The sequence below is a fragment of the Diadema setosum genome, chromosome 16, assembly GCF_964275005.1.
Source record: "Diadema setosum chromosome 16, eeDiaSeto1, whole genome shotgun sequence".
NCBI lineage: Eukaryota > Metazoa > Echinodermata > Echinoidea > Diadematoida > Diadematidae > Diadema > Diadema setosum.
In genome coordinates this window covers 28,149,462-28,176,634 of record NC_092700.1, presented here as the reverse complement: position 1 = coordinate 28,176,634, position 27,173 = coordinate 28,149,462, and the positions used below count along the sequence as shown (strand labels likewise).

General features: G+C 38.8%; 1 protein-coding gene across 1 annotated transcript; it reads left to right on the top strand.

The window, feature by feature from the left end:
* Positions 1 to 165: 165 nt before the first annotated feature.
* LOC140239788 (tudor domain-containing protein 7B-like) lies at positions 166 to 21,358 on the top strand. The gene is made up of 14 exons (XM_072319607.1): positions 166 to 297; positions 3,764 to 3,869; positions 4,355 to 4,451; positions 5,112 to 5,408; positions 6,391 to 6,544; positions 7,522 to 7,646; positions 8,724 to 8,860; positions 10,896 to 11,003; positions 12,793 to 12,894; positions 13,415 to 13,532; positions 15,552 to 15,704; positions 17,425 to 17,520; positions 19,241 to 19,353; positions 20,782 to 21,358. The coding sequence occupies exons 1-14, from the start codon at positions 207 to 209 to the stop codon at positions 20,858 to 20,860; spliced, it is 1,776 nt and encodes a 591-aa protein (XP_072175708.1). The 5' UTR covers positions 166 to 206; the 3' UTR covers positions 20,861 to 21,358.
* The last annotated feature ends 5,815 nt before the right edge of the window (positions 21,359 to 27,173 follow it).

Below are 27,173 nucleotides of genomic sequence, written 5' to 3'. Positions count from 1 at the left end.
TGCTAGCGAGGAGCATGCATGCGGCGCAAGGAAGTGCAAAACGCACCGCGCCAGTACAGTCGGGGGACGGGACAGTGCAGTCGAGTCCAGTGCAGTCGTCAGTGTACAAATTGTCATGTGCAAAACGCGATCAATACACGGCTCACACGCAAAAGCTAAGCCCATCCAAAGCCTGAAGCAGACACGACTCTAATGCTATCAAGAAAATGGCAGAACAGAAAGAGAGTTTCATTGAAAAGGTCTTGAGATCTGTTCTTATATCAAGCAAAGGGGGAGTGCCTCTACAGAAACTTAACAGTGAGTAAATTTCAATGTTTAATTTACTTTTAAATCAACTTGGTTTGGTGTGGCCTCGCCTGTGAGACTCTGAGTGTCGTGTCGAGCTGTCATCCTTCAATAATGCATGATGTATTTTGATTAACGTTAGGTTATTTATTGCCATTGATGTGTATTATTGGCATTGGCTACATTTCTGTTGTATATTGCAGTAAAGTTTGAATTTGCACACTTGTCTAAGTAAGATTAGTAAAGTGCCCGGCCCAGATCTCCGTGACCGTGATTGTTAAAAAGCAGCTGGCAGGTGAATAGAAAGAGATTGAGTCTTTCAGCCGGACTTAGAATCTAACAAATGTTAGAGTCTAGACGAAAACTAAAAGATCAACAGTGCAGGTACAGTGTATGTTCTATAAACATGGTAAAACACAAACTATTTTATTGAGTAGATTTGTCATTTGATTTTGGATGTGTTGTGTGGTTGCGGAATCCCTGGTCAAGGAGAACTGGCGTTGAAGACATCAAGTCCCGAATGGGCTAGACCTATACCATACCACTGCACTATTTACCAGTCACCGTCGAAACACTTGCAACCTACCGGTAACTCAGTCACCTGAGTCAGTGCACTGCAGTGACAAGGATGTTGGGGTGAATTAGTTTACCTGCACTAGTGGCTGCAGACAGTCACAAATAGTGCAAATCGCTCAAAAAGAGAGCAGTCAGCTTGCTGCTATAGCAACCACTAAATGCCCTTGGTGATACGATCAATGATTTGGGTGTCGATGATTGCATAATATTTTTACCTGTGTTTTTATTTCGGTCTGTGCGGTGAGAGTAAATGGAGGGCCACAGGAGGTGGGGCCAAAAATTGTTATATTTGTGTTCACACAAAATGGAGAGCTGCTCAACACCTAGATTATACAGAGTTGCCAATTTGCTGTACTCACAAAGCTTTCCAGGAATTCATTATTTTTAATGTGTATGATTTTTTTTTCCAAAATTTTCATAGATCTGTACAGATTTTCCATTTTCATTTTATACAAAGCAACTTACATGTATACTCTGTGCATTTTGCACTTCTTTTGGCTAGCACAAATTCTAAATCCATCGAAAATATCTTCACAATTTTCTTGGCACATTTTGAATGGGGTGACAATTGCTCAGTGTGAATTCAAGAATATGTTTTGTAGCCCCTCAATGTGAAAAATTGATCGCGCATAAATGTTGATGTTCACAGTACCAGGATTAAATTTCCATTTAATTTCTTTTTGACAGAGTCCATACATGATACAGTATTATATAGGCCTATATTCAACAACGAATACTTACTGTTGGCACAGAAAATGTCTTCACTGGCCTTGAAAACCAGCTGCTGGCCTTAGCTGAGATAGAGAGCTTTGTGAGCTAGGGTTTTATCATCCAATATTCAGGTACGGGTATGTTACAGTCTGTAAATGCAAGCACAGCCGTCAAGGCTGATACAATGTACATCAAAGGTAGATATTGAATTACTGTACTCGTCTGCATAACAAGACTGCAGTGTAGTAAAATGTATAATGTGTACACTCTCATCATTTTCATAGGAAGTCATCTTCACTCCTGGTATACATGTTTGTGTGTGATTTGCTTTGAAACTCTTTCTCCTCCTTCCCAGTGGAGTCAAAATATCAAACTAAGTACAGTCAGCTTGTCTTTGAGACAGTCTCTGTGTAGCAACCACCTGTATTTTGAGGTCATCTCCCCTTCCCCTCCCCCTCCCATTCCCTTCCCCTCCCCCACCCCTTCCCTCCCCTCCTCTCCCCTCCAGATCCTCCATTTCCCCTAAAATTACCTTGTTACACACCCTGTGACTGTGTGCACACAGCCCATTTACTCAACCACTACTGTGGTAATCACCAAATTTGTATACAAGTTCGACCTCTATTATCCAGCCTCCTTTTATCCGGAAATCTCTATTATCCGGGCGCGTTCACACAGTGAAGGACTTTTTTTTTTCATCCAAAAATTGAGAAAAAACAGTGACTTTCATGGATTTATTTCACTAATTTCATAAGATGTGCATGATAGGTTTCTCAATATCTAATGAGGTAAAACATGTATGATTTTCACATAAAGATATACTCTATTTTTGTGAAGAAGGGACTACAATTTTGCACAGGCTAGCATAGATTACACCACCGTTGCGGGGTACGCTACCTGCCTAGCTGCCAGTGTACTGGGAGAGCAGCTTGGACGGCAGCTACATTAACATTGTGTCTCCCATATCCGGCCAATTCGTTTATCAATTTTTTATCAAAATTTTTTTTTTCTCGCGGGATGTTGATTTATTTTGTAGTGGAGGGTAGCAGAAGAAGCAGATTGTATGTTGTTGTTTGATGTTGTATGATGATTAATGTTGAGTATAATTGATTTTTGTTGTTAGAAATGAATGTTGAATTTTGAAGTACAGAATAGTATAATGTATAAGTGAATGAAGAGTTTAGTGTAGATAATAGTTTTTGATTCATGATAGAAAAAAATTTAATGGTTTATTTTTTTCTCAGGCACGTATATTTTGATATATATGATATATTTATATTTATTATAGGGGGTGCATTTTTCTGTATAAACTCAGACAGTAAGTTGGATTTTTTTCCATCCCGGTTGCAAACTGCTACATTTAGTCTCATTCTTCATTTTCCCAATGTTATGAACAGTTCTGTTCTGTTTGATGTACTATTCGGAGTTATGTTAATGTTATTTGTTGTGATTGTTACCTTGTATATGTTTACAGGGCCCCCTGGAAAACAGTACTTGATTACTGACGGGGCCACCCTGTATAAATAAAATGAAATAATAATAATAATAATAATTCGCTTATCCGGATGAGCGCCGGTCCTGACATGGCCGGATAATTGAGGTCGAGCTGAACCATGATTGCTAATGTGTACAGCTGCCACCTTTTCCAAGCCAGCCAGAAGACACAAACACATGGAAGCCCGGTTGGTATTGTATTGGTTGAGATTCAGAATTCAACTTTTAACTGTTTGTGAGATACCCTGGTACTTACAAACCACTTTATGAAATGTTATTAAGAGCTTACCATTAGAACAGGAATTCACAGTTTCTTTGATGAAAATTGGGTTTGGAATGGCTGAGATATGTTAACAAATACTTGTCCATGTGTATTCATGCACAACTCTTAAATACAGCCGTACTTGTGAACATGTCTTAGTTGATATGTGCAGCCGAATCAAAATGGCTGCCATCCTGTCTATAGTGGCCACCTGTCTACAATGACCACTTTTCAGCTTCCTGTACAGTGGCTGCTAAAGACTGACATGATTGTGCCAAATGTAAATAGTTTGAAATACAGTATCAATCATGATGTTGGCTGATATCAGTGTTAATTGAAAAAGAACCCATATTTGCATGAAATGTAATCATCTGCTAGGTATGTTATTAGTGTCCATATTTGATTTCAGTTTTGTTCTCTTTTTGCCCTACATAGATGAGTTCAAGGAACTTCTGGGACAGGATATTCCGTACACGGATAATGGATTCCCAAGCCTGGAAGCCTATCTGAGGTCAATGCCAAAGGTCGTGTCCATCAGGAGGTTTGTAAAGGTTGCTTTTGTTCTGTACAGCGAAAAAGGTTTTTTTTTTTTTTTTTCAGTGTTCATTGCCGTATAAACGTACATGGTGACAGCGAGTTAAGAGCTTTTTTTTGTTTGTTTTTGATGTGTAGTCTTTATACAAGTACTCTTGGGGATGGTGACATGAGACATTCTATCAAACTTTGGTACTATATAGCATTGCTCCTGTATGAATGTAGGTCATGGCAGATGTAAATATGAAAGAAAGAAAGGCATCGATAGATGAAGTAGATTGATACAACTGAGATAAATAAAATGCAATGCAACATATTTCCCTAAGCTGTAATTGCAATCTGGTGAGTGAGAAAAGAAACTGCCTATTTTTTTTTTTCAACATAAAATATCAACGAAGAATATTGAAGGGGAGGCTGTTGGAAAGAGACTTTGGGAACATTGGAGTAGCTTCGCTTACTATGCTCTTTGGTTTGACTTTTTTTTTTTTGTAGGGATCCTTCTGGTCAGATCACATGTCATGGAGTCGCCAACGAGGAGACGGAGCACCTCGACCGGTTGGTGAAGAAGCAGAAGTCGACGAAGAAAAAGGTACAGGCAACTACCGTTGTAACAAAGTCCTCGGGACCAGCCGTTTTCTATCATTTTATTCCAATTTCATTATGGACCCATTCGGCTTTCAAACACTATAACTTAATATGTCAGTCATAACTGGGGGACTCAAAATAAGAAGAAAAGATGCCCGTCCAATTGGTTACGCAATAAGCCAGGTGCATTGCTATGCCAATGCACGAATCAACTGTCGTTAGGAATACTGAAGTCCTCCGGTTATGACTGAAATAGGCATTAACATAAAAAAAAACACTCACCCAAACCCAGTGGGTCTATGGCCAAATGTATAATGTCAATAAAGTTATAAATAGATGATAATTTTTTTGGACCTGAATTTGTATTTGTTGTAAGAAAATCTCATTATAACCGTATTTGCTGGAACAAAATTTTGTTATAGACATTAACGGGGATGCTCTGAATAAAAGAGGAAGTTTTCTTAGAAAGTGGGAAATTTTTTGAGTCATTTAGTTTATGGACAGAGTACCAATAACATGGCAGATCAAGCTAAAGGGAGCAAGTGGAGTAAAATTTTACAAATTGTTGAAATTTTGATGGACTGCTTGTTCTTGTATTGTGTTGTCACCGCAAAAATGGAAAAGTTAACTCATGTTTTTTGGTGCCCTTCCCTTCGATTTAAAGGGAAAACCTGCAAGACTGCCCAGATTCTCCGCCCCAGCAAACAGGCAACGCCGACCGCCGCCCCACAACTTCCGGGGGAACCCTCACCCGCAGCAGCACTTCCACCACCACGAAAATGGGAAGTTCCAGCAGAGGCGGCCGGAACGCTCCGCCGACCAGTGGAGCCGCCCCAAGCCGGCCCAGAAACACGGGGGTCAAAACCAGTGGAGCCAACCCCCTCCGCAGAGGAAAAAACCGCCCCCGCCACAGCAGACCAAGCCTCAACCTCACCAAAAGAAGCCACAGGTAGTGAAGCAGGTAAACGCTGTTTGGAAAATTGGAAGGGAAATCAACCCCATATTGAATATCTGGGTTCAGGGGATGCAAAAATATTAGTAGAACACAACAAGAATCTTTACTTTTTGAGGAAAAAATTGTGGAGTTCCCTTTCTGTTTTCTTTACGTTGTTCCCCTACTATGACGCCACGCAGTTTAGTAGCTTTCTTATGCAGTGATGACAGCTTGTGGATTTTGCCAAAAACTTTCAAATATGTATTGTTCTTTTCCGACCTACTTTTTTTCCAAAAACTTTCAAATATGTATTGTTCTTTTCCGACCTACATGTGTCTTAGTCTGGTGTAGTCTTGGGTAGTGTTGGTGAATTGTATTGTGTCTGCTGTACACTATCCTACTCTATGATACGCTACCCCACCCATTTTGACCACACCCAACACTCTCCCCTCCCCCCCCCCCACCTTTCTATAGTTGACTTTCCAGGGACATTCCAAGGGACATTCCAAGGGACATTCCAGACGATTTTCATAATTTCACATCATGGAGTACATAAATCGACAACTCCGTGTATAGATTTGAGGAATTTATTCTTTAGTGGTGCTTGAGCCGAGAAATAATACTTTGAAAAACCTTAAAACAAGTTACACTGAACAAGGATGATGACATAGGAGGTTCACATATTTCAGAAATGTAGCAGTGTAATTCCATTACAGTACCGCTTGCTTGCGAGTTCACCTGTGTATAATCTATGCATGCCTTCTTCTTTTGTTCTGCTTCCTTGAGCACCAACTCATGCATTCTTATGGTGACTCTGCCATGTCATCATCCTTATTCATTGCAATTTGTTCTAAATTTTGAAAATATTCTTATTCTTCATCCCAGTTATCATGAATTCTGAAACTCTGTCCTCAGTATAACTACTTTATAGTTGTTCAAATACAAAAATCTGAAAATCATCCGGAGGTCTCCTTTAATGTGTATGTATGTATGTGTGTAATGATCTCAGCAACAGACAAAACACCACCCTCAGCACTCGTCTTCATACGAGGTCCCGCCCCGCTTCCGACGTCAGCTGCACAGCACAGGAGACAGCTTTGAGGACAGAGGGTCAGTGGTGAAGCCCCAGCAGATGAAGCGGAGCAATTCAGCAACAGACTCGTGTAAGCTTCAGTTTGAAAAAAGAAAATACCAATAAACATTTAGAAATGGAAGAAACCCTATTAAGCAGTGAATATACAAAAACGTGTCTAGGGCCTCATGTTATGAAGGTTTGAAGAATATGAAATGATATGAAGAGTTTGTTTGCAAAAACCGATAAGTCCATTTTTTAAGGTTTCGAAGTACGGTCTCTGTCATAAAGTACAAAATAATACCTTTTAAATGATATATTGGTCACTACATATAAAGGTATATTTTTGAAGTTATGGTCAAAAGAAGCAAAAATTTTCTTATTATTCTCTTTATTTTTCTTGACCTTTAATCGCAAATATCTCCATTTGACAAATATGGACTTATCGGTTTTTGCAAACAAACTCTTCATATATTTTGAGTATTTATGTATTCATTGATTCATCCATCCATCTATCAATCTTTCCATTCATTCATTCTGTCTATCATTCATCCATTCATTCATTCAGTCAGTTAATAGTTTATCCATCCAGCCATCGTTTCATTCATTCAGTCAGTTTAGTCAATCATTCATCCATCCATTCATCATCTGTTCATTAATTCTTTTATTCGTGCATCTATTCACTCTCTATTTGGAGGGGATAGGGATTGTACAGTAGTTTTATCATGAGCTCATCATGTGCTTGAAACAGGTATAGAAGATCAACATGTAGCCATGCATTTGCCATTCAATTCAGCCATTCATAGTATGCTGTGACTTGTTAAGAATGACATTGGCATAAGAAAGTGTGGTGCAGCCTATCCTACCAATTACAGCATTTGTGTGACGTGTCATTGTTCTTGTGCACTTTCATCTGCACCTACATGTATGTTACCTGGTTTAGATATCTGACAAAAAATAAGCCGTTACCCCCTCGTCTGTGATGGCACTGTCAAGTAACAAACAACCACAACCCTATCGTGAATTCATCAGCTTTAAAGAAACCAATAACTGCTGTTTTGAAAACAGATTCCTCCGGAACAGAAAGTGTGGACTGGACGGAGGGTAGAAATGGCAAAACCAGCCCGGGGCCGCCAGAGCAGCCCAACCAACCGCCTCCTGTGGATGACAAAGTGGTCAGCTGGGTGAATGAGGTGAGTCTCTTGTAGACCAGGTCCCTGTTTCATAAAGCTGTTCGTAAAGTTATGCATAACTTTATGAATGACTTATGGCAAGCCAAGTGGTTTTCCTAGTCGTTAATTTCAAAAGCTAAAGTTGAATTTTGCAGATGATAATGATTATTCTTATATATTTTAACAGAAGTTTTTAGTTGAAAGAGCATTTTTACCCCAATGTAGAAGAAATATTGACATACAGCCGTACTCTGTTATAATGTATGAAAAAAAAAAAAATTGGGCACACATATTGGCACCTCATATTCCAGTCAGTTGTAAAGTCATGCGTAACTTTATGAATAGCTTTATGAAACAGGGCCCAGGTTGGTCTTTTGATGTCCCTTAGTATCTTCTCAATTTATAGTAAAAGAAAACAAATGGTAGTTTCAGAAATGTATAGAATAAAATACATAGGTGAGGGAGTGGTGTTTTTAAATTTGATGCTAAATTTCAAGCTCAAAATTCATCAAACTTGGGTTAGTGTTTTGATGTACTCTGGTATTTTTTTTTTAATATCAAAAAGAAAATATAGAGTTTTTTTTTACTGGTATGTTTTCATTAATTGTTTTTTTTCTTTTTTTTTTCAAAGTAGCAGTTTATCAAACTCATGAAATGTGTTTTTGTGTTGTTGCCACAGAGCAAAAATCCTTTTGACAACAATTACCAGTAAGATGTGCCTTGTGCAAACTGCAACATCACAAACAGAACAAGAGATAATTTGCATCCGTGATTGAAAATGGAAAAAATATTTTAGATAATGAAATATTTTACAAAATGCTATGAATATAATGATTTAAAGAATATTTTCCTTGGATGCGACTTAGGCGAGGTTGACTGTATTTGCCATGAAAATCATACTAATGCAGGGCATCACAAAACATATTTCTTCCTCTTGCCTGAATACTGATCGGGCAAGGGGAGAATAATAAAAGCAGCTACATAAGTGCCCATTCATATTTCTTTGTGGAGAGTGAATTTTAGTTACCTCCGGAGCAAGAGGGCAAGTGGGGCTTGTGTCACCCTGCTAATGTGTGTCATACGGTCTTTCCGATGCAGGTACTTGCGGACAAGAGAGTGGGGCTGTGGCTGAGTGGACTGAAGAAGCTTTACCGCGAGGAATTCAAGAAGGAAATGGACGATGACCTAGTAGACAGACTGAGCCGACTTAGTCTCTGGACAGCCGACGAAATACCGTAAGATGACTCGAATCGGGGGGGGGGGGGGGGGGGGGGAGGGGAGGGGGACGGTAATTGAGGTATTTAAGATTTTGCTGTGAATTGGGGCACATACATTGTAGAATGCATACAAAGAACCGTTAAGACTGATCAAGTTGGGGTACTGGTGGTATCCTGCATGAGAAAGTTGATGATGACCTGACAGAAAAAAAATGCACGTGGAATACTATAAGGCCACTCAAATCGGGGTTAGTGGAACCACTGTTTAATTTTGATGGTTGAAGGGGGCACTCTTGAACGTTGCAGCAGGAGTTTGCTAATTTGGTGTGGGTTTGCATAGGGGTTGTTTGCGGGTGCACTCCCTGGTGTCTTAGCTGATAGTTGGTGTTGGTAGATAGCTGTTTCATGTTATAAATCAGTATATTGTCAAATCAGAAGAGGAAAAAACTTACTGTGTTACATGACAGTAAAAACATCTAAAGATGAATGTGTGAATTTGTGTTATTAAAGTGCTTTACCTGGTCCAACAAGAACCATTATTTTTTGCTCACACATTTTATCATAAACACAGGTTGCATGGGTCTTACATTGTATTTCTGTCATCACAATCTGAACTATCCATATTTGCACATTACAATTACATCGATAGCCTCATATCCATTGGTCCATTTATAAGATCATGAATATTACAGTTCCTCACATACTTGTCAAATACCGGTATTCATATCCACTTCGAGCATACTTACTTTTATTGGAGCTCACCTGAGTGTTGTATGTATGTAACAGTTCTATAACATCTCTGTCCACTGTGTAAACCTTCACTCATTTATTGTGTATGTTAGTGTAGAATTCTATCGACTTTTGTATTCTACTTTATACCATGTAACAATTCCTTGTTATTTTTTATTAGTATTATTTTTTTCTTTACCTGCATCTTGTGTTTGCTATTTTCTGACATCTATTTTCATTTTTTTTAATTTGTTTGTTGCTTCAAATGGCGTTCCAATCAGAATGAATCCCAGGTTTGTTTGTGTGCTTGTTTGTTTGTTTGTATGTTTTTGTGTGTTTGTGTCCTTTGACGTGGTGCTTTTATCCCCATACCCTACCTGCCCTCAAATCCTTGTGTGTGGTTTTACGTTTTCTTGTTCAAGTCTAACTGTGGAGACAAATCTGCCACGTAATTGTAGTCACCAGAAGGCTAAAACGCACTAAAAATGAATAAAAGTACTGCTTGAGAAGGCTTGAAAGGTAGGTTCATTGTACGCCATATGCTCTCAGATATTGGCAAGTTATTTATGAAAAAAAAAGTATTCACTGTTGTCTTGTACATAAATGGCACTGTGGATGTGATGAAGTATTCATATCCAGAGGCAGCGTTCAGGTTATGCCGATGAAATTTCCAGCTGTACTAGAAATGAATAAATAAAGGATAAAAAAAAATGGTGGAATAATTTTTCTTGGCATAGAACACAAGTGTATCAAGATTACACAGCATTTGCACAGCACACACACACACAAAAAAAAAAAAACCAAGCAAACACAGAATTCAGTGACTCATTTGTGCATGAAATTTGTTTAGTTGCGTGTTAGTCATGCTGTGATACATCCATGCTGTCTATGATTTTGATAACTAGGTGTGAACCGCGCCTGTAGGGTGCTCGGTGAATAATTGAGAAACTAAGGAGAAAATTCATTTTCAAAGGAAGTAATGGTATGATGTAATGTTTAAAGTATTTCCAAGTTAATTAAATTAATGGTGTGATGTAATGTTTAAAATTTCCTATTTTCATTAAACTTTATGGTATAATAATTTCAAGATTTAACGAAATTCAATTTAATTGAAGTAGATGGTACAATGTAATGTTGAAAGGAAAAATTTAATTTGAATCAATTTAATGGTATGTTGTAATGTTTGACGAGGGATATCGGCAGAATTTGTACATCGTACGATCTTGTGGTGATTCTTTGAACAACTAACTGTGTGTGAGTGTGTGTGAGTTGCGTCTTTCCCACCTTCCTCAGATAACCTCGCATCTCATTCTCTCGTGGTCAGAATGTCGAACGATTCCATCCTATACCCGAAGCGGCAGATGGAGGAGACAGAATCGATTTTGACGGCCGACCTTCGGCACAGAACCGCAGCCCGATCCTCCAGTCATAGGTGCATAATGCCTGCCCCACCCCAGCCCCCTCCCCGCCCCCCTAGTACCCACACCCCTAGTATTCCTGCTTATGCTCTAATTCATGGCATGGGCATATTTTGTTTTGATTTCTTTTTCTCCGCTGCACTTTTTTTTTTGAGCCCAAGGGAGCTCACTCATTGTTTGCAAGGAACTTTTTGTTGTTTTCCCCCGGCCCTGTTAATCTTCCCTGTGTTTTTCATTTTACTTTTGAAACTAGCAGGAAATTGTGTCAATTCTGTGCCCATGTTGTATTGAAAAAAAAAATAAAAATAAAACTCCGCTGTTCACTGTATTGAAACTTCTTACAAACTACGGCACTGTTGTGCTTAGGTTAATAACACATTTGTATACTTATAAATGGTTTATGCATGTGTGTGTTTGTATATAAACATATTTATGATTTTAATTGTATATATTTATTCCTTTACATACTATATCTTAATTTTTGTACTTATTTATATAATTAATATGCATATATATCCATCTATTTATCCATCCATTTATTTTTGGTACCACATGCTTTGAGAATTAAACCAATGGCACTTGAAATCGCCAAACAGGATAAATAAATCAGAAAAATAGATGCCTGTCATATAAAGTAAGGTATGCAAAAGAAAAGTAGATGGCAGCAGACTTCAGTACTATGGCCATTCAGTACTCGATTGCCAATGGCCCAAGTCCCTTTGAGCTTCCAGGGCCCAAACTTTGCACCTTATATCTGCTTGTTGAACCAATCAAAGTCTTGAAAATGTTGTTCCAAGTGATACTGATGTCTAGTAACCATAGTAACAACCTACCAAAAGTCATCTAGCCTGTCAGTGGTAACTGTTTCATGCATTATGTTGACCACTAGTTCTCTTTTGTTTTTTGTTTGTTTTCTGTTTTGTTGTTGTTTTTTGCACACTGGTCCTTTGTACACAAATACAGTCATCACTAGCTGTGTTGTGTGTCCCAAACAGCATCAGTTGTAAAAGTGTGGGAGATAGAGAAACTAATTATAAGCACCTGTAGCTTAGTAATTTCAGAAGCTTTGGGGTATTAACTTCCAGTCACATCTTTTTGAATTTAAACCAAATGTGCTTCTTCCCTCTACTCCACTTGTATATATTACAAAAATATTGAAAATGTGGAACTTAATGAGTGCCTGTGAATGCACCGAGATAGCTCTGTTAATAACTGCGTTGTGTGTAGTCTTTAATTTTCAGTGTATGCATAAAGCTGAATTCTCATGTCCACATTAAATCATCATTTCATGATTAAAAGAAACCAGTCTTACCCCAACACACAAGACAAAACACCTGTATAGTCAATTCTAAGGTCCAATTGCATGGGATGCATGGATTCAGTGTGGAAAAAAAAAAGCTGCTGAAAACTGCTTAATCCACTATTAGCGAGCAAATGGAGTAAAATAGTGTAAATGGATATTTTGATTACATTAATTGTCAAAGGCAACATTGCTGTAGCCACGAATAACCAAGTGCTTTTTCATACCACTCATTCCTATTAAATTCGAAATGTTTTACTGGTATTCATGAGCCATGTTCCATTTTAATTTGTGGCTTTGTTTACCAGTGGTGATATATCTTTTTGTGCTTCATCACTGTTAATCCTAACTTGTGAAAATTCACAAAAATCTGCAGTCAAAGTGTTACAATTTAGGGTTGATTTGGCACTGCAGTATTGTTTGTTCTTTCTCATGGTGTACAGAATATTTGTCCATCCACATTAAAGTGTTCTTCTACATTTCTCCATTCTCCTTTTTTTCAGTCTTGTGCATAGCGATAAGATCCTCTACCCCAACCTGCGCGTCGAAGTCAGCAACAAGCCGTCGTCCGGCCATACGAAACGAAGCGTGTCAAGCGTGCCAAGGTGAGTGCAGTTACTCTGCACTCGTGAAAGGTCAAGTGTCAAAGATCAGGTTGAAATGCTAAGATTACACTCTGTGAAGCTGAAATTAAACTGTTTTCTCCGTGCCTCAGAAATGACTTAATGGATACAATTGGAATATATGTACATAACTGCACAGTGATTCTGCAGGGAAAGATTTGGGTCATGGGGTCAAAAGTGAAGTTAAATGCTAAAAAAATTATTTTTTCACCTTATTGTTAAAGACTTATCAAAGGATTGTCATGAATATTTGTGTACATACATTACCAGATAACTGTAAAAGTGGAAATTTTTGCGCAACGAGGAACTAGCGCAGAAATAAAAGCATGTGAAAATTTTTTCTTGCCGTATGTTCCAGTTGTTGATGTCTTGATTCCGCAGAATTAAAGATATGCGAAAATCATCTTACCGGGCCGAGCGCGAAAAATTACGCAAAAGTATCCACTTTTACAGTAGCGATTTATTTTGATTTTTTTCTCTTTGTGTCATCTTGTCTCACCAGCGATGAGTTGTCAGTTCCCGCCTTGGTCCTGCCTGAGGATGAGTTGTGGGAGGTCTACGTGTCGTATGTCATCAACGTGATGGATTTCTACTGCATCATCGTCGGCGAGGAGTACTCGGTGAGAATGGTGAACTGAGGGACAGCAAAGCCACCATTTAATTTCACATCGATGTTGGAATCTATAAAACACCCTGTCTCCCCTCCCCCCCCCCCCACACACAAAAATAAGAAAAACAAAGAATAGAGAAGACAAAAACACATTTATGTATTTATGTATGTATGTATGTGTGTTTGTGTGTATGTATGTATGTATTTGTATTGCAAGCATATTACTACAATGAGTGGATGATTTCTGATAATGAATATTTGCATTGAATGATGCTGATCTTTTGTCAGAAGGTTTTCTCTGTTCTCATGGTACATATGTATACCTGAAAACTACACAATATATTATTCCCTCCTTCATGGTTCAATGTGCATTTTTTTTTTTCAATAAAGGAACAATATTTAAAGTTTTTACTCATTCATAGTTCATCGCATAGATTCCTTTTTCTTTCTGTTTTTTTTTCCTTTCACATACCAGTTCTATGATTTTTGTCGAGCCCACCGGAGGTGAGGGGAGACTAAGGGATCACCTGCAGTGTCTGTTCGTACATCATCCGTCCGTCCGTCGTCCGTCCGTCGTCCGTCCATCCATCGTCTGTCCATCCATAGTCCGTCTGTAACGTTACAAAAGCTTGAATAATTCTCTACTGAGGACTTCAATTTCCATCAAACTTGGTGGGAAGAGTGGTTATACATAGTTACACATTGTACCAAACATGAAGGTCACTTCAATTTCAAAGGTCACAGGCAGGGGTCAATGAACTTTAGGGCCCAATGTTAAGTTTTTATGGCACATTTCGATTATGGTTCTTAACTTTTGATGTATATGTCCGTTTGTGACCAAACTTGGGTAGTAGATGTCCCTTGGGGAGTTGAAGGTCATCACAAGGTCAAAGCTCACAGACAGGGGTCAACAAACTTTTAGGGCCCAGTATTAAGTTTTTACGGCGCGTTTCATTTATGGCTCGTAATTTTTGCTCCATATGTCCGTTTGTGACCAAAAAACTTGGCTGGTAAATGTCCCTTGGGTAGTTGAAGGTCACCACAAGGACAAAGGTCATAGGCGGGTCAATGAACTTCTGGGAGTTAGAAAAACATTAATTTCTTTTACGCGAATGGGCGAGACACATTTTGGCACTTGCCTCGTTTGCTCTATCCTACAATGTAGGTGACATCAATCTGTGAATCACTGTGTTCCATATTGCAAGGAACTGACCTTATAACTGGTGACCCTTTCTCCTATTCTTCCCTTGGGAGGGTGTGTGCTCTTGGGAATATCCATATGCAGAATCATCACTTTAAGATGGGGTAACCAATCTACCAGTCACAATGCTCATATGAGAATGTGTTGAGCTGGTGATCCTTTCTCCATCAGTACCTTGGGAGGGTCTGTGTTTGTGGGAATTTCCTTATGGAAAATCATCACTTTAAGATGGGGATAACCAGTCTTCAAGTCACAGAGCTCCTTTGGGAATGTGTTGAGCTGGTGATCCTTTCTCTATCACTACCATGGGAGGGTCTGGCTATGTTGGAATATCATCACTTTAAGATGGGGTAACCAGTCTACAAGTCACAGACCTCCTTAAAGGGACTGTACAGTAGGTACCTACTGGTTGAGGTGGGAATTCAGGTTTATAACATTCCTGAGTGAGATAATGAGAAACCTATGAAGTATGAAAGAGCATGTAATTTTAAGAAGGATTCAATGTGTATTTGATGAAAATTTGTTTTCAAATGGCTGAGATATCCAAAAAAAAGATAATGATAAAAGGCGACAGGCCACGCCTTTTATTAGGATCTCTTTGTTTCACCTTGTTTTTGGATATCTCAGCCATTTCTATTAAAACTGATTTTCATCAAATAAACTTTTGATACCCCTTAGAATTGCATGCTCTTTGACATCTCATGGAGTGGTTTCTGAATATCTCGCAAAAATGTTAAAAGCTAAATCCTCACCTCGACCAGAACTGTACACACCCTTTAAAGAATGTATTGAACTGGTGACCCTTTCTCCCTGCCATTCCCCACTCAGGAGCGTCTATGTCTGATGGAAGATGAGATGAGGGAGTTCTACCAGTCTGACTACAGCCCACCTCTGGAGGAGGCGCCGGTACCGAATGGTCTCTACGCCGCCCAGCTCAGCGATGATTGGTTGAGAGTCTGCATAATCGCCGTGGAGGATCAGGTACTCTCAGTGATGATATGAAACGAGTATACCATGCACAGAGAGGTTCTAGATGAAATTATGGATTCTGGGGTGGCAGGAATAAAGCACTATTTTTTTTTGTCAGCAAGGAACTCATTATTTCACTAGCGGTTTGAAACGGTGCACGATATGATCATTTTATATCCTTCGATCAAGTCTTCAAAACAATTTAGTGACATTTTTTATATAAAATTATTTGTGGAGGATCAGTTTACTGCAGTGGACTTGATTATACACAGTGGTCTGCACCAGTTGCAATTCCACACAGTATTGTGAAAACCTATTGATCAGTCTCACTTCTGTGTTGTTACATAATAAAGTGTAGTGCACTATACCATGAATATTACATCACAGCACACAACATTTTTCTCCAGCGGCATTTTGTGTTCAAAATCACCAACATCATAGCAATATTGTATTTGGTTGCCTAACACTACGTGTAGACCCATCACTAAACAGGATTTCATAAGTAAAGGATATATATTCCTCTCCCAACCTTCCCCATTCAGACAGGAGAGATTCAATATCAATGCATCCTGTGAAAAAGATATGTCACACATGGTTATACAATGTACTAAGACTCTTTGAAGGTTTCTATCGACTGTAGAAAAGATATATGATACACCAAAATACAAGGTATTTTGGTTCTTTGAAGATTTCTGTGGCAGTAGAATGTTAGTTGTAGAAGGCTTAATGGTGCACGACGCATTCTATAAAGGAAGGGAATCCCATTTGCATGCCTTAAATGAAGAGTTGTGTAAACACAGTCACTGTGGTATGTTGAAGAGAGTATCATTTTAGAAACTCCCATGAAGTATTGAAAGTGGAAGGTAACATTTAGTACAATTTATTGACCGTTAGATTTTGAATTGAATTTTTTTTGGGGGCTCACCGTAAATTCCAGTACATTACTAGGCTACCTTTGCAGACCTATGCACTGCATGTGTGTCCATCATGTATACTGTACGAACTGAAATTTTCGCGAATCGCCTTTGAACCGCGAAAATAACAACGCGCAAATAACTAAGTTCAGTTAGACCCTCGCAACCACGAAATTAACAACACGCGAAAATGTCCTCCGAGTAGCAATTCGCGAAAATATCTGTACGCGAAAATTTCAGCTCGTACAGTATTTTGTGAATAAAGTTCATCAAAACTTACAAACATTTCTATATACAATTTGCCACACACTCTATTTGTTATTACATCAGCTCTTATACTTTTAGATTTGAGTTTATAAATAAAAAATACAGAAGACTGCAACAAAAAGGCTTAAGTGTGGCTGACACACAGAACTACTGAGTAGTTGAGTTTTGTGCATTATTCAAATTGTAGATAACTGTTGACTTCCAAATTTCTCAGCAGTGACCTAAACAAGTCCCCTGAGGTTCATATTTAATGTTTTGCTGCATTTTGGGAGTTCTGTAAAAGGTATCCCCTACCTTTAAGGGCCACATACCCAAGAAAGACTATGTGATACACCTTAAAGGCATCTACCACTCAAGAATCTTGGCTCCTGAAATTCAAGAAAGCTTTATGAACAGGAACATTTTGGGTTTTACAGTATCTTAGGCACTGCATGAAAGCAGGCATTTTCTCACATTTCTTTTTTTCCCTTTATGGCTGGCTTCATATTGTCATTATGTTACAGGCAAACACGAATGATAGTTATGTTTTTCATTGCCCGAATGACTTACAGGTGGCGTGTTTTCTGGTGGACCATGGCGACATTGAGTATGTCCCTATGAGTGACCTTCGACCCTTGGACCACAACTTCTACCAACTTCCTTTTCAGGTATGACGAAGCTTCATAGAGTAGTCTTGTACAAAGTAGTCAGGGGTAATATGTGACCCTGCACCTCAAAACAACCAAAAAGTCGCCAGACATGAATTTTTAGTTAAGACCATATTCTGAAAGAGCAGACTTTAAGCTTTAAAATGATGTATAACTCAAATCAAATGGACTCTCCTAACCTATCTAAATATTGGAAAGAAAGCACAAACTCAGGAAAAGTGTGAACTGAGAAAAGAGGCTCTGAAGTACAGTGTCTATTCAAGCGCTTAATCTTTACCAAACCGTGCTGGCTGTACGATGAATGGGACAAAAAAAAAACAAAAAAAACAGGAAGTAAACCACCAGAGTAACAACAATGAAAGGATTATCAGATTAAAATGAAATTAAGCACGCCTCATTAAAACATTCTGTCCATAATTTATTCCAACTTTCAAAGCAGTAGCACTATCCTTTCAAAAGTTATTAGAGTTGAAAGTGAAGAGTGTGGACAAGGTTTTTCAGAAATGAAAAAGGGATTCTAAAGACAAACCTAATCACGCTATTCTACCCAAATTATTCGAGATAAACTGCTAAAAAAACACATTTTCCTGCCCGTTTAATGAATCCAAATTTTAGCATAATGTAAAAGAAGACCCGCTCTTTCAGAAAATATGAAAAAGTCAAGTTCAGCTAGGTTGACCCATTTCACTTATATTCAGTCCTCACGCAAAATCAGTGTGTGCGACTTTATGTTCGTTTTGAGGTGCACGGTCACATATAGTCCGGTATCAAAAGTAGTCATGTATACAGTAGCCATTGTGTGAAAGTGATCATGTATGAATTGGGTCTTGTATAAAATATTCATGTATGAAGTACTCATTTATTGAGTGGTCTTTTATGAAGTAGTCCAGTAAAAGTAGTCATGTATAAAGTACTGGTGTGTAAATTAGTCTAGGGTTAGGGTTATTAGGGTTATATTAGGGTTGGTTATGAAGTAGTCAAATTAAGGTAGTCATTTGAGGACACAAACAGAAAATGTAAATTATCCCTTTGACAACCTTATATTATCAGGATTTCAGCTGTAGTAGATTGTGTTTGACATCAAGTGTTTGAACGGATTAATCTGAATATAACTTTTATTTGTGAATTTTGCCACAGAGTATCTGATATTTGATTTTTTTTGTTTTTAAATTTATGATACTTGTGCATTTGCAGATGTTATTTTTCTTGCTTGTCATTTCATTTGATGGTGTTATTGTCCAAGAAATAAAAAAAAATCTGAAAATTAATTTTATCATTTTAGCTTTACAAATAGAACGATATTGATCTTCATGTTATAGCATTACCTTCATGGAATGCAGGATATGTGTGGTGTCGCGTATTAGTGATCATTGCATTGATATGCTGGTGTAGATACTTTAACTAACTGTACCCGATTATTTTGTATGTGTGTTTATCCAGATTAGAAGAGAAGAAAATTATGTAGTTCCGTCAGAGGATTGGAAAAAAAGATCTAAATTATTAGACAAGGTGTTGAAAATGTCTTTAATAGATGGTCAGTTTTCCACAAAACATTGCCAGAAAGCAGCAAATAATCATTGTCCTTCTTAAATTGGCAATTCAGGAAATTCAGTTGCCCTTATCCCATGACAAGTGACCATTGCCTTGTATAGAAATTTACATACATTTAGGACTTTTATGAAATGTTCCTCTCTTGTTTCCCCTTCTATTTCAATAAAAGGCAATTCCTTGTGAGCTGCACAACCTGGAATCAAAGGCAAAGAGCGAGAAGGCAACATACCGGTTTTGCAACACCGCCCTCGCTGAGACGAGACTGGCAGAGGTGATCTCCAGGTGAGTCCGTTGTTTGGCCGTGGCCATCACGGTCGCCCCACATTGGTCACCCCACACTATAGTCACCTCCCACTAGTCACCACACACTGGTCACCCTACGCTAGTCACCACACACTAGTCACTGCACACTGGTCACTACACACTGGTCACCACACACTAGTCCCTACACACTGGTCACCCCACACTAGTCACTGCACACTGGTCACCCTACGCTAGTCACCACACACTAGTCACTCCACACTAGTCACTGCACACTGGTCACTACACACTGGTCACCACACACTAGTCACTACAAACTGGTCACCCCACACTAGTCATTGCACACTGGTCACCACACACTAGTCACTCCACACTGATCACTCCACGCTAGTCACCCCACAGTAGTCACAGCGCATTGGCCGCTCCACCTTGTGCAGTGTTATCATACTAAAACAGTGAAATCTTTTTTTCAGTGCTCTGTAAGTTTTACTGATATTTGGAGGTACAAGAATTTTGCAAGCAAATCTGGTTATATGAATTGACGACTGAGTTTTGATTGTAATAATTTTGGTTCCAGTTTTCTGCACATAATACTTCTTGTAATGACAGTTAGGATCTTGTTAATCTGAAGAAAGACTCTTTCCTCTGAAGGAAAATAAGAAAAAGAGGGGAAAATTTAAGACAGCTTCAATAGATCATTCAAATATTTTAATCAATGTATGAATCATACAAACAAGGATACCGTATGTCTAAACTTGTATTTTTTTTTCTAACTATGTTAAAATCATATAATTTTACATGCATATAGGTTGGCATGAATTTAATTAATGCCAACACATCATTATAATTTTTGATAGCTTAAGAGATATTCATATAATTTCAGTTGTGTTTTATTTCTGCATATTTCAAACATTACTGTGTCAAGATTTCTTTCCAATCCCATCCCTCTAACATATGTAATTTCTTTGTGAAAAAGAAAATAGACCTGATATGAGATAGACTCAATTTCGATTCCTTATTATGGCATTGCGTATTTCTGCCGCATCCTCAAAAACTACAGCAGAATCTCCTTTGTAAAGTTTCCTCACTGGCATGGGCAGAAAAAGTGGGTGAATTGTCCCAAATTTTGTTATTGCAAATACATCCCTGGTGCAAATTCCAGTCCAGTAGACTCTCTTGAATGCAGTGCCAACAGTATGTGTGCATCCTCGGCGAAACACTCCTGTGTGTAATATGTTGCACTCCTGTTACAGCGAAGTCCTGTGTACCTGCAGTTTTCTTTCGTTATATCGAAATATAAACTGTAATTTTTGGACCTGATTTACTACTTTGTTGTAAATGAGAATTTGTTTTAAAAATGTGTTTGTTATAACAGGAGTTCACTACTAGTACACGTTTTGTATATTTGCATCGTTTTCATTCCTGTTTATTTGTTTGTTTTTATTACAGAGAACCCCGTGTGTCGCTAACACTCTACAAGGACAGACTAAACATCAACCACCTATGTGCGCTGGGTGACTGGATTTGATGTTGGCAACCTGAGTGAGAAGAAAGATAGTATTCATGTTTTCTGGATTGTTTTCAAAAGCAATGCCTTTGGATATTTCTGTGGAGCAAAAACTGTGTCAGGAGTGTTGAGAAGGACGATGTGTGTCCTTGCAAACCAGGATGGTTAAAAAACAAAACAAACAGGAGGCGAAGGAGAAAGAGAGATGGATAAGCAGCTGATGACTGACCTAGATGTTTGGATTGGATTCTAAGCATTAGAGGCCAAGAAAGATTGTTGTGAGAGGTTAACCCGCAACAACTGAACTGAGGGTAGAAATCCTTAATCTGCTTGTAAAGGATGTTATCCAGGATCAGTACCGCGGGTAAAGATGCCTCAAAGTGTTGACGTCTGGCTTTTACAGCCCTTTGCCATGTTGGTAGGGTAGCAGAGCATTGGCAAGTGATGTGGGGAGAGCATGCAACTGACAGAAGGTCTCAAGTGGCCTTTGGTGAAACATGGAGTGCAAGGAAGAGCAAAAAGGGAGCACGCGGTAAGGTGGTCCAAAGATTCTTCAAGGCCATCATTAAATGCTTTGCGTCTGCTCCCACGATAAATAAGGTCTTCATGGACGCATATGAAGAGTGAGAGAGAGACAACTGCAAAACGATTGTCACGGCACGGCAAAATTGACTTTATAGACACCAGGCTTAGCTGCTGCTCAGTACCTGAATATCATCAAGTCCCTTTGTTGGGGAATTTGCAAAATAAAAGATTGCCATGTGAAATGTAGGAGATTATTCATGATTGGCAGTAGCATGACACGGAATGTAGTGCTAACATTTCCTCTTGTAGTTGAGGTTGCTTGAAATCAACGGCAGATGAAGTGTTATATTATGCAGCTACGCGCAATGAGGAGATTTAGTTTGATGAGCGGAACTCAAACAGAGATGCAAAATATTTGAAAAACGACAATATTCCTGATTGAAGTCATTTATGAGAACATGTGTATACACACACATACTATTAGTGGTTGTGTATGGAACTCGTGTAGGTTCATGTGACCCCGAAACAGAGGCATGCTGGGAGGTATAATACAAGTTTGGTTGGGATTTTTTTTTCTTTCTGACTATCACAATGTGTGTGTTAATCAGTGAAGGGCTTCAGTCTGACGTAGACTGTGAGTTTTGTTGCAGAAGAGTGCTGCATGACCCTTTAGGGTGGCTACAATGTAGCTGTGGTGTGAAGATTGAAGCATGGATGGTACAAGGAACAGGTGGGAGATTGCTTACAAAGTTATTTGTGTTCCTATGCAGCCTAAGGTGTATCTGAAAAGCTAAAACTCTGTATCCCAGCTATGGCAATGGCAGCTCAAAGCCTGATGTGGCAATCTGCATTATCAGAATGAATGTAGCAAAAAACCTAAAGGCAAGTTTTTGTTGCTACATTGTTATCATAACCACATATTTACTCTTGAGAGTATTCAAGGCATGGAAGCCTCCAACATTTGTGAACCTGGGAAGTTGAAAGCTCGGGTGATCAGTTTGAAAATTCACTCTTTGTTTTCCTCCTATCAACTGTTAGTACCCATCTCATGTAGAAAGCATTTCCAATGAAAAATGGAATGAGAACGAGCGGACTGTATGTGTTTGTCAGGATGTCATTCCTGCGCATGAACATGAAATGTTTGGGCCTCCATAATTAATTGTTCTTTTTTTTTTTGGGGGGGGGGGGGGTTGAGGGGGAGGGAGGGAGGGAGGGGAAGGGGAAGGGGGAGGGCGAGGGAAGGAGGAGGGGAAGGGGGAAGGGGAGTGGAGTGATAGGGATGGGCTGAAAGGAAGAGGGTACAAAGAATTTTTTTTGCAGGGGAGGGGGATGGGGGAGGAGGAGGAGGGGGAGGGGAGGACTGGTTAGGGATGGGCTAAAAGAAGAGGGTACGAAGAAGTCCTCGGTGCTTTTGCTCGCAGGTCTGCTATATAATTAACCCTTACTGCCACACTCTGATCGTCGGTTAGCACACAATCGCTGGGGTGCTTCCTTCGCCCGTGGGCACAGATATCTGGAAACTAAATTGCCAGTGAAAAGAGATTAATTAATCCCCTCTAATCCCCCTTGTGTGACCATGGCTTTCCTGTTGGACTGGGGTGCATTGGTACACGGTACACCCAAGTGGGCTTTCTAACTTTACAGTTATGTCAAAGTTTTGGTGAATTGTGGAGTGCTGATGAAAAAGCTTGCCAGGTTACGACGCTACATGTGTCGGCATATAAAGGGATAAAAGAATACCCAAGAACAAATCAAGAACAATCGATGCTTTTTCCACTTCTTTTTCGCCTTTGTGTTACTGTTTTACTGTTACTGTTTTGTTTTTGTATTTAATTTAAAGAGGAAGACTTATAACTTGAGTATGACTGAAAAATTTACTTTGGAGGCATTCTTTTTTGGCATACCACTAAAGGTTGCAAATTTTGCATGATTCCTGTGGATGTAGGATGTCATGTGGAACGCTGTTCCACCAAACTCTCAGTTTCTCCAGTTTTGTTTTAGACCAATTTTTCTTTCTCAAATTTGTGTGCTAAATTAATGATATGTAGTTTCTGTTAAAGAATAGTAAAGAAAGATGTGTGTTTTGCATTTGCAATAGCCATGCGATAAACAACCAGGCATCTAACTTCAAACTTTGTTAGCAGTACCGGTACTGAACCGGAATCGCAACTGAGAAAAAAAAACAAAAAAAAAAACAAGACCTGTTTTGTCACTGTGCATGAATGAGAGTGTAATTATGTGATAATCCATACATGATCATATATTTTTCATTTTAGTGGTACCTCTTTTTATTTTAGATGCACGCTTTACAGCAGATTTCACACACAATGGTATGTTACTCTCCTATATCTTCTTACGGAATGAAATACTTCTGAAGATCAACATCATGACATTATTTAAAGTAAACATGAAGGTGATCTTTTACATCTTAGGCACAGTCTCATTTTTATTTACACAATTAAAAAAAGAATGCATTTATCATGCTCTATTGTATTATTTGCATGAAGGTCTTCAGCTTAGAGGTAAAGGGAATTTCAGCTTAGGTACGAGTCTGTGAGGCTTTCTCAAGTTTGTATCTGTGCCTGCTAAAAGGATGGTATAGTTCTGTTTGAGAGATGGATTCAGGTTTTAACTTTTTGTGAGATAATGAGAAACCACTTTGATATATAAAATATTTAAGAGCATACAATTCTAAGAGGAATTAAAAGTTATTTTGGTTTTGAAATGGCCAAGATATCCAAACATAATGGTCCTAATAAAAGGTGGGTCCCACCTTTCAGACCCACCTTTTATTAGGACCACTTTGTTTTACTTTGTATTAGGATATTTCAATCATTTCAAAACCGATTTTCATCAAATAAACTTTTAATTTCTCTTGAAATTTTATGCCCTTCAATATTTCAGACTTGGTTTCCTATTTTGTCACAAAAAGTTAAAAATCCGAATCCCCATCTCAACACAAACTGCAGGTGTATACCATCCCTTTAAGGAATTAATTTGCCTGGACTTAAAATCAAAACTGGAGCCCATACTTATTGGTTATTTTAAAAAGCATACAGGCAAAGCATATAAGCCGAAAAAGATGTTAACATATCAATGTAGTATATTTTTTAATATTTCTTCTTGCCACATATTTTTCTTATCAAACTTGTTCTTATCAAAATTTGTCAGTTTCCTAGTTAGTTCCCTTTCAGAGTGGTTGGAGAGAACTGTTGGTTTAAAGGTGCATAGTCCTGGTAGTTGCACCCGGTAGGTGCATAGTCACCGTAGTGTAGAGGGCGCTGTTGATGATACTGCCGATCACCGTTAGCATTGATACGAAGATAGCCGAAGTTGAGCTGTCATCAAGAGTAAAGCGCGTAGGTGTTGCTAAGTAACGTTGCCTTCGTTGTCTTCTCTGTGCACCACGCAGTCTGTAGTAATGCCAGGGTGCGTGCATATGTGCTTCTTATTATGACATCACAAAAGAAGTTTGCTGAAGCTGTCGTCCCCCTCAGCCGAATCATGAGCCAAACTGTGATCGGACCACAGACTACAGTGAATCGAACTTCTTCGGACTCGGGGGAAGTGGGCCAAAGCGTAAGTGCTAAAGAGGAGTCAATAGCGAAGGTCTCTATAGGAAACTTGCGCCGTGCGCCCGCGTATGCATTTGACTAAAACACCGAGACCATGCACCTTTAAAAGAAAAGAATAATGAGGGTTGATTTCTGTGCTTACGTAAATCCAGAACTATAAAGTACTTAATCATTTCACAGTCTGTTGTTAAAGCTCTGGTTAGAACCAGCTGTGAGCATGAACACCTAGGCCAGGTGAGATTGTTTAGAACCAATATCCATGGCGATGATTGACTATGACACACACTTTGGTACTCTGTCATGAGCAGTACTCAATTTTGCTACAACGTTGTAAAGTGCATTGTTGTCAAGAAGAAATCAAGAACAAAAAAAAAAAAAAGAGTTTAAAGAGGGATTCTAGAACAACATTTGTCAAGATTGTGATTATGAATATCTACAATTTATCTTTGAATAGTACATTCTGCATTGTTCTTTCAGTGGTACAGGTTTACCGAGTGTACTGTAATGCTTAAAACCTCTGTTATTTGGCATGAGCATAATATAGTAGAACTTGCAACCTCATCAATGTTGATTATTGTGCAAACATGACATGATAAAGCTCAAATGATTCTATTGTATTTTGTGAATCCCATTATACCAAATGGTGATACCAGAAGATTACATTGGAAGAAGAGGATTTGTTTGACAAAGCTGTCATCATTTCCTTTGTGCCTATTTGCTTTAGTCCATTTTGAAAAGATTTTGCTATGTAATGAGAAAATGGGGTTCACCTGTGTTGAGCCAACACTGTCTTCATGCATGTTCAAATACACTGTATCAAGTTTCATGTAGGGACCATTTGAAGGTAAAGGGGGGGGGGGGGGGAACGGGGGTAACAAGAAGTTTGGATTATACTACCACACATGTTACTATTACTATATAAGTTGTTATTTTTGCATACAGATACTTTTGGGAATGAGGAGGTGACACACATTTTCGCAAGATGTTGTTTTCGCGAATTGACATCTAGGCTATTGTAAATGCACTATTACCCTACCGCAGGGCGACATTTTTGCCTGTTGTTAGATTAAACCCTCGTGAAAATAACAGCTTATACATTTGAAACGCCATTGAGAAATGCAAGATGATAGTGTCATGTCTGCCTATGAGCTTTGCATATGTGTGTTTCGAGAAAGTCACTGGTAGCAGAATTTTCTCGCCAGACTGGACTGGCTGCATATCAAGTCATACATCTCCTCAGTGTAGCACTACAAACGGAAACAAAGGCCCGAATTCACGAAGGTGGTACAATTGAAACCATGGTTTAAACCGTGGACAAAGACCATAGTTTTTTATGGGGCGCCAAGTGTCGCATGGCCTATTTCGTTACGAAATGAGTCATTTTGTCGATTTCATGGACGAAATGTTAACACTACGTCGATGAAATGATCATTTCGTTGATAAAATGACTGGTTTCGTAACGAAATAGGCCATGCGACACTTGGCGCCTCATACAAAACTACGGTCTTTGTCCGTGGTTTAAACCATGGTTTCAATTGTACCACCTTCGTGAATTTGGGCCAAAATGTTTAGACTATATAGTGATAATATACAAACATACCTTTACGTGGTGCAATACATCGTATCCCCAGAAAAGACTGCTGATCACAGGCATCCTATTGTCCTAAGATCGATATTTCTCTTACATTGTATCTTCAAAAAGTGTACATCGGTAGCAATCTAGCGCAAACAATCTTGTGAAATACTTTCAACCTCACCTAGAATTTAATACAAAGGACAAAAGAAAAGTCCTTCCCATTGCGTGATTTTTTTTTTTGACTTACACAATGGAATTAGCACACATTTATACCCATTCAGAGTAGAATATTTCGATTTGGCAATGTTTAGACTTTTGCAAGGTACTATAGTGAGTAAGCCTGATAATGCAGGGTGACTTGCTGTATGACGGGACTTGGTGAGAGGTTTCACTGTTGCGTATTTCATCATTATCATTGCCATGTATTCTTTAATAAAAACGAAAAAAAGACCCTGCGTACCGGTACTCACATCCTGTGATTCCTGTGTCAATTTGTGTGTACTGTCGTAAAATGCCACAATTTCAACTTTCCGTAATACTAACCCATTGAGGACGAGTCCCGAGTATACTCGGGCAAGTGTCTGTCGGAAATGTGTGTTGTAGCAAAATAAGCCCATCCTCAACGGGTTCATTTTTGTGTCATTGAACTGCAGTTTCA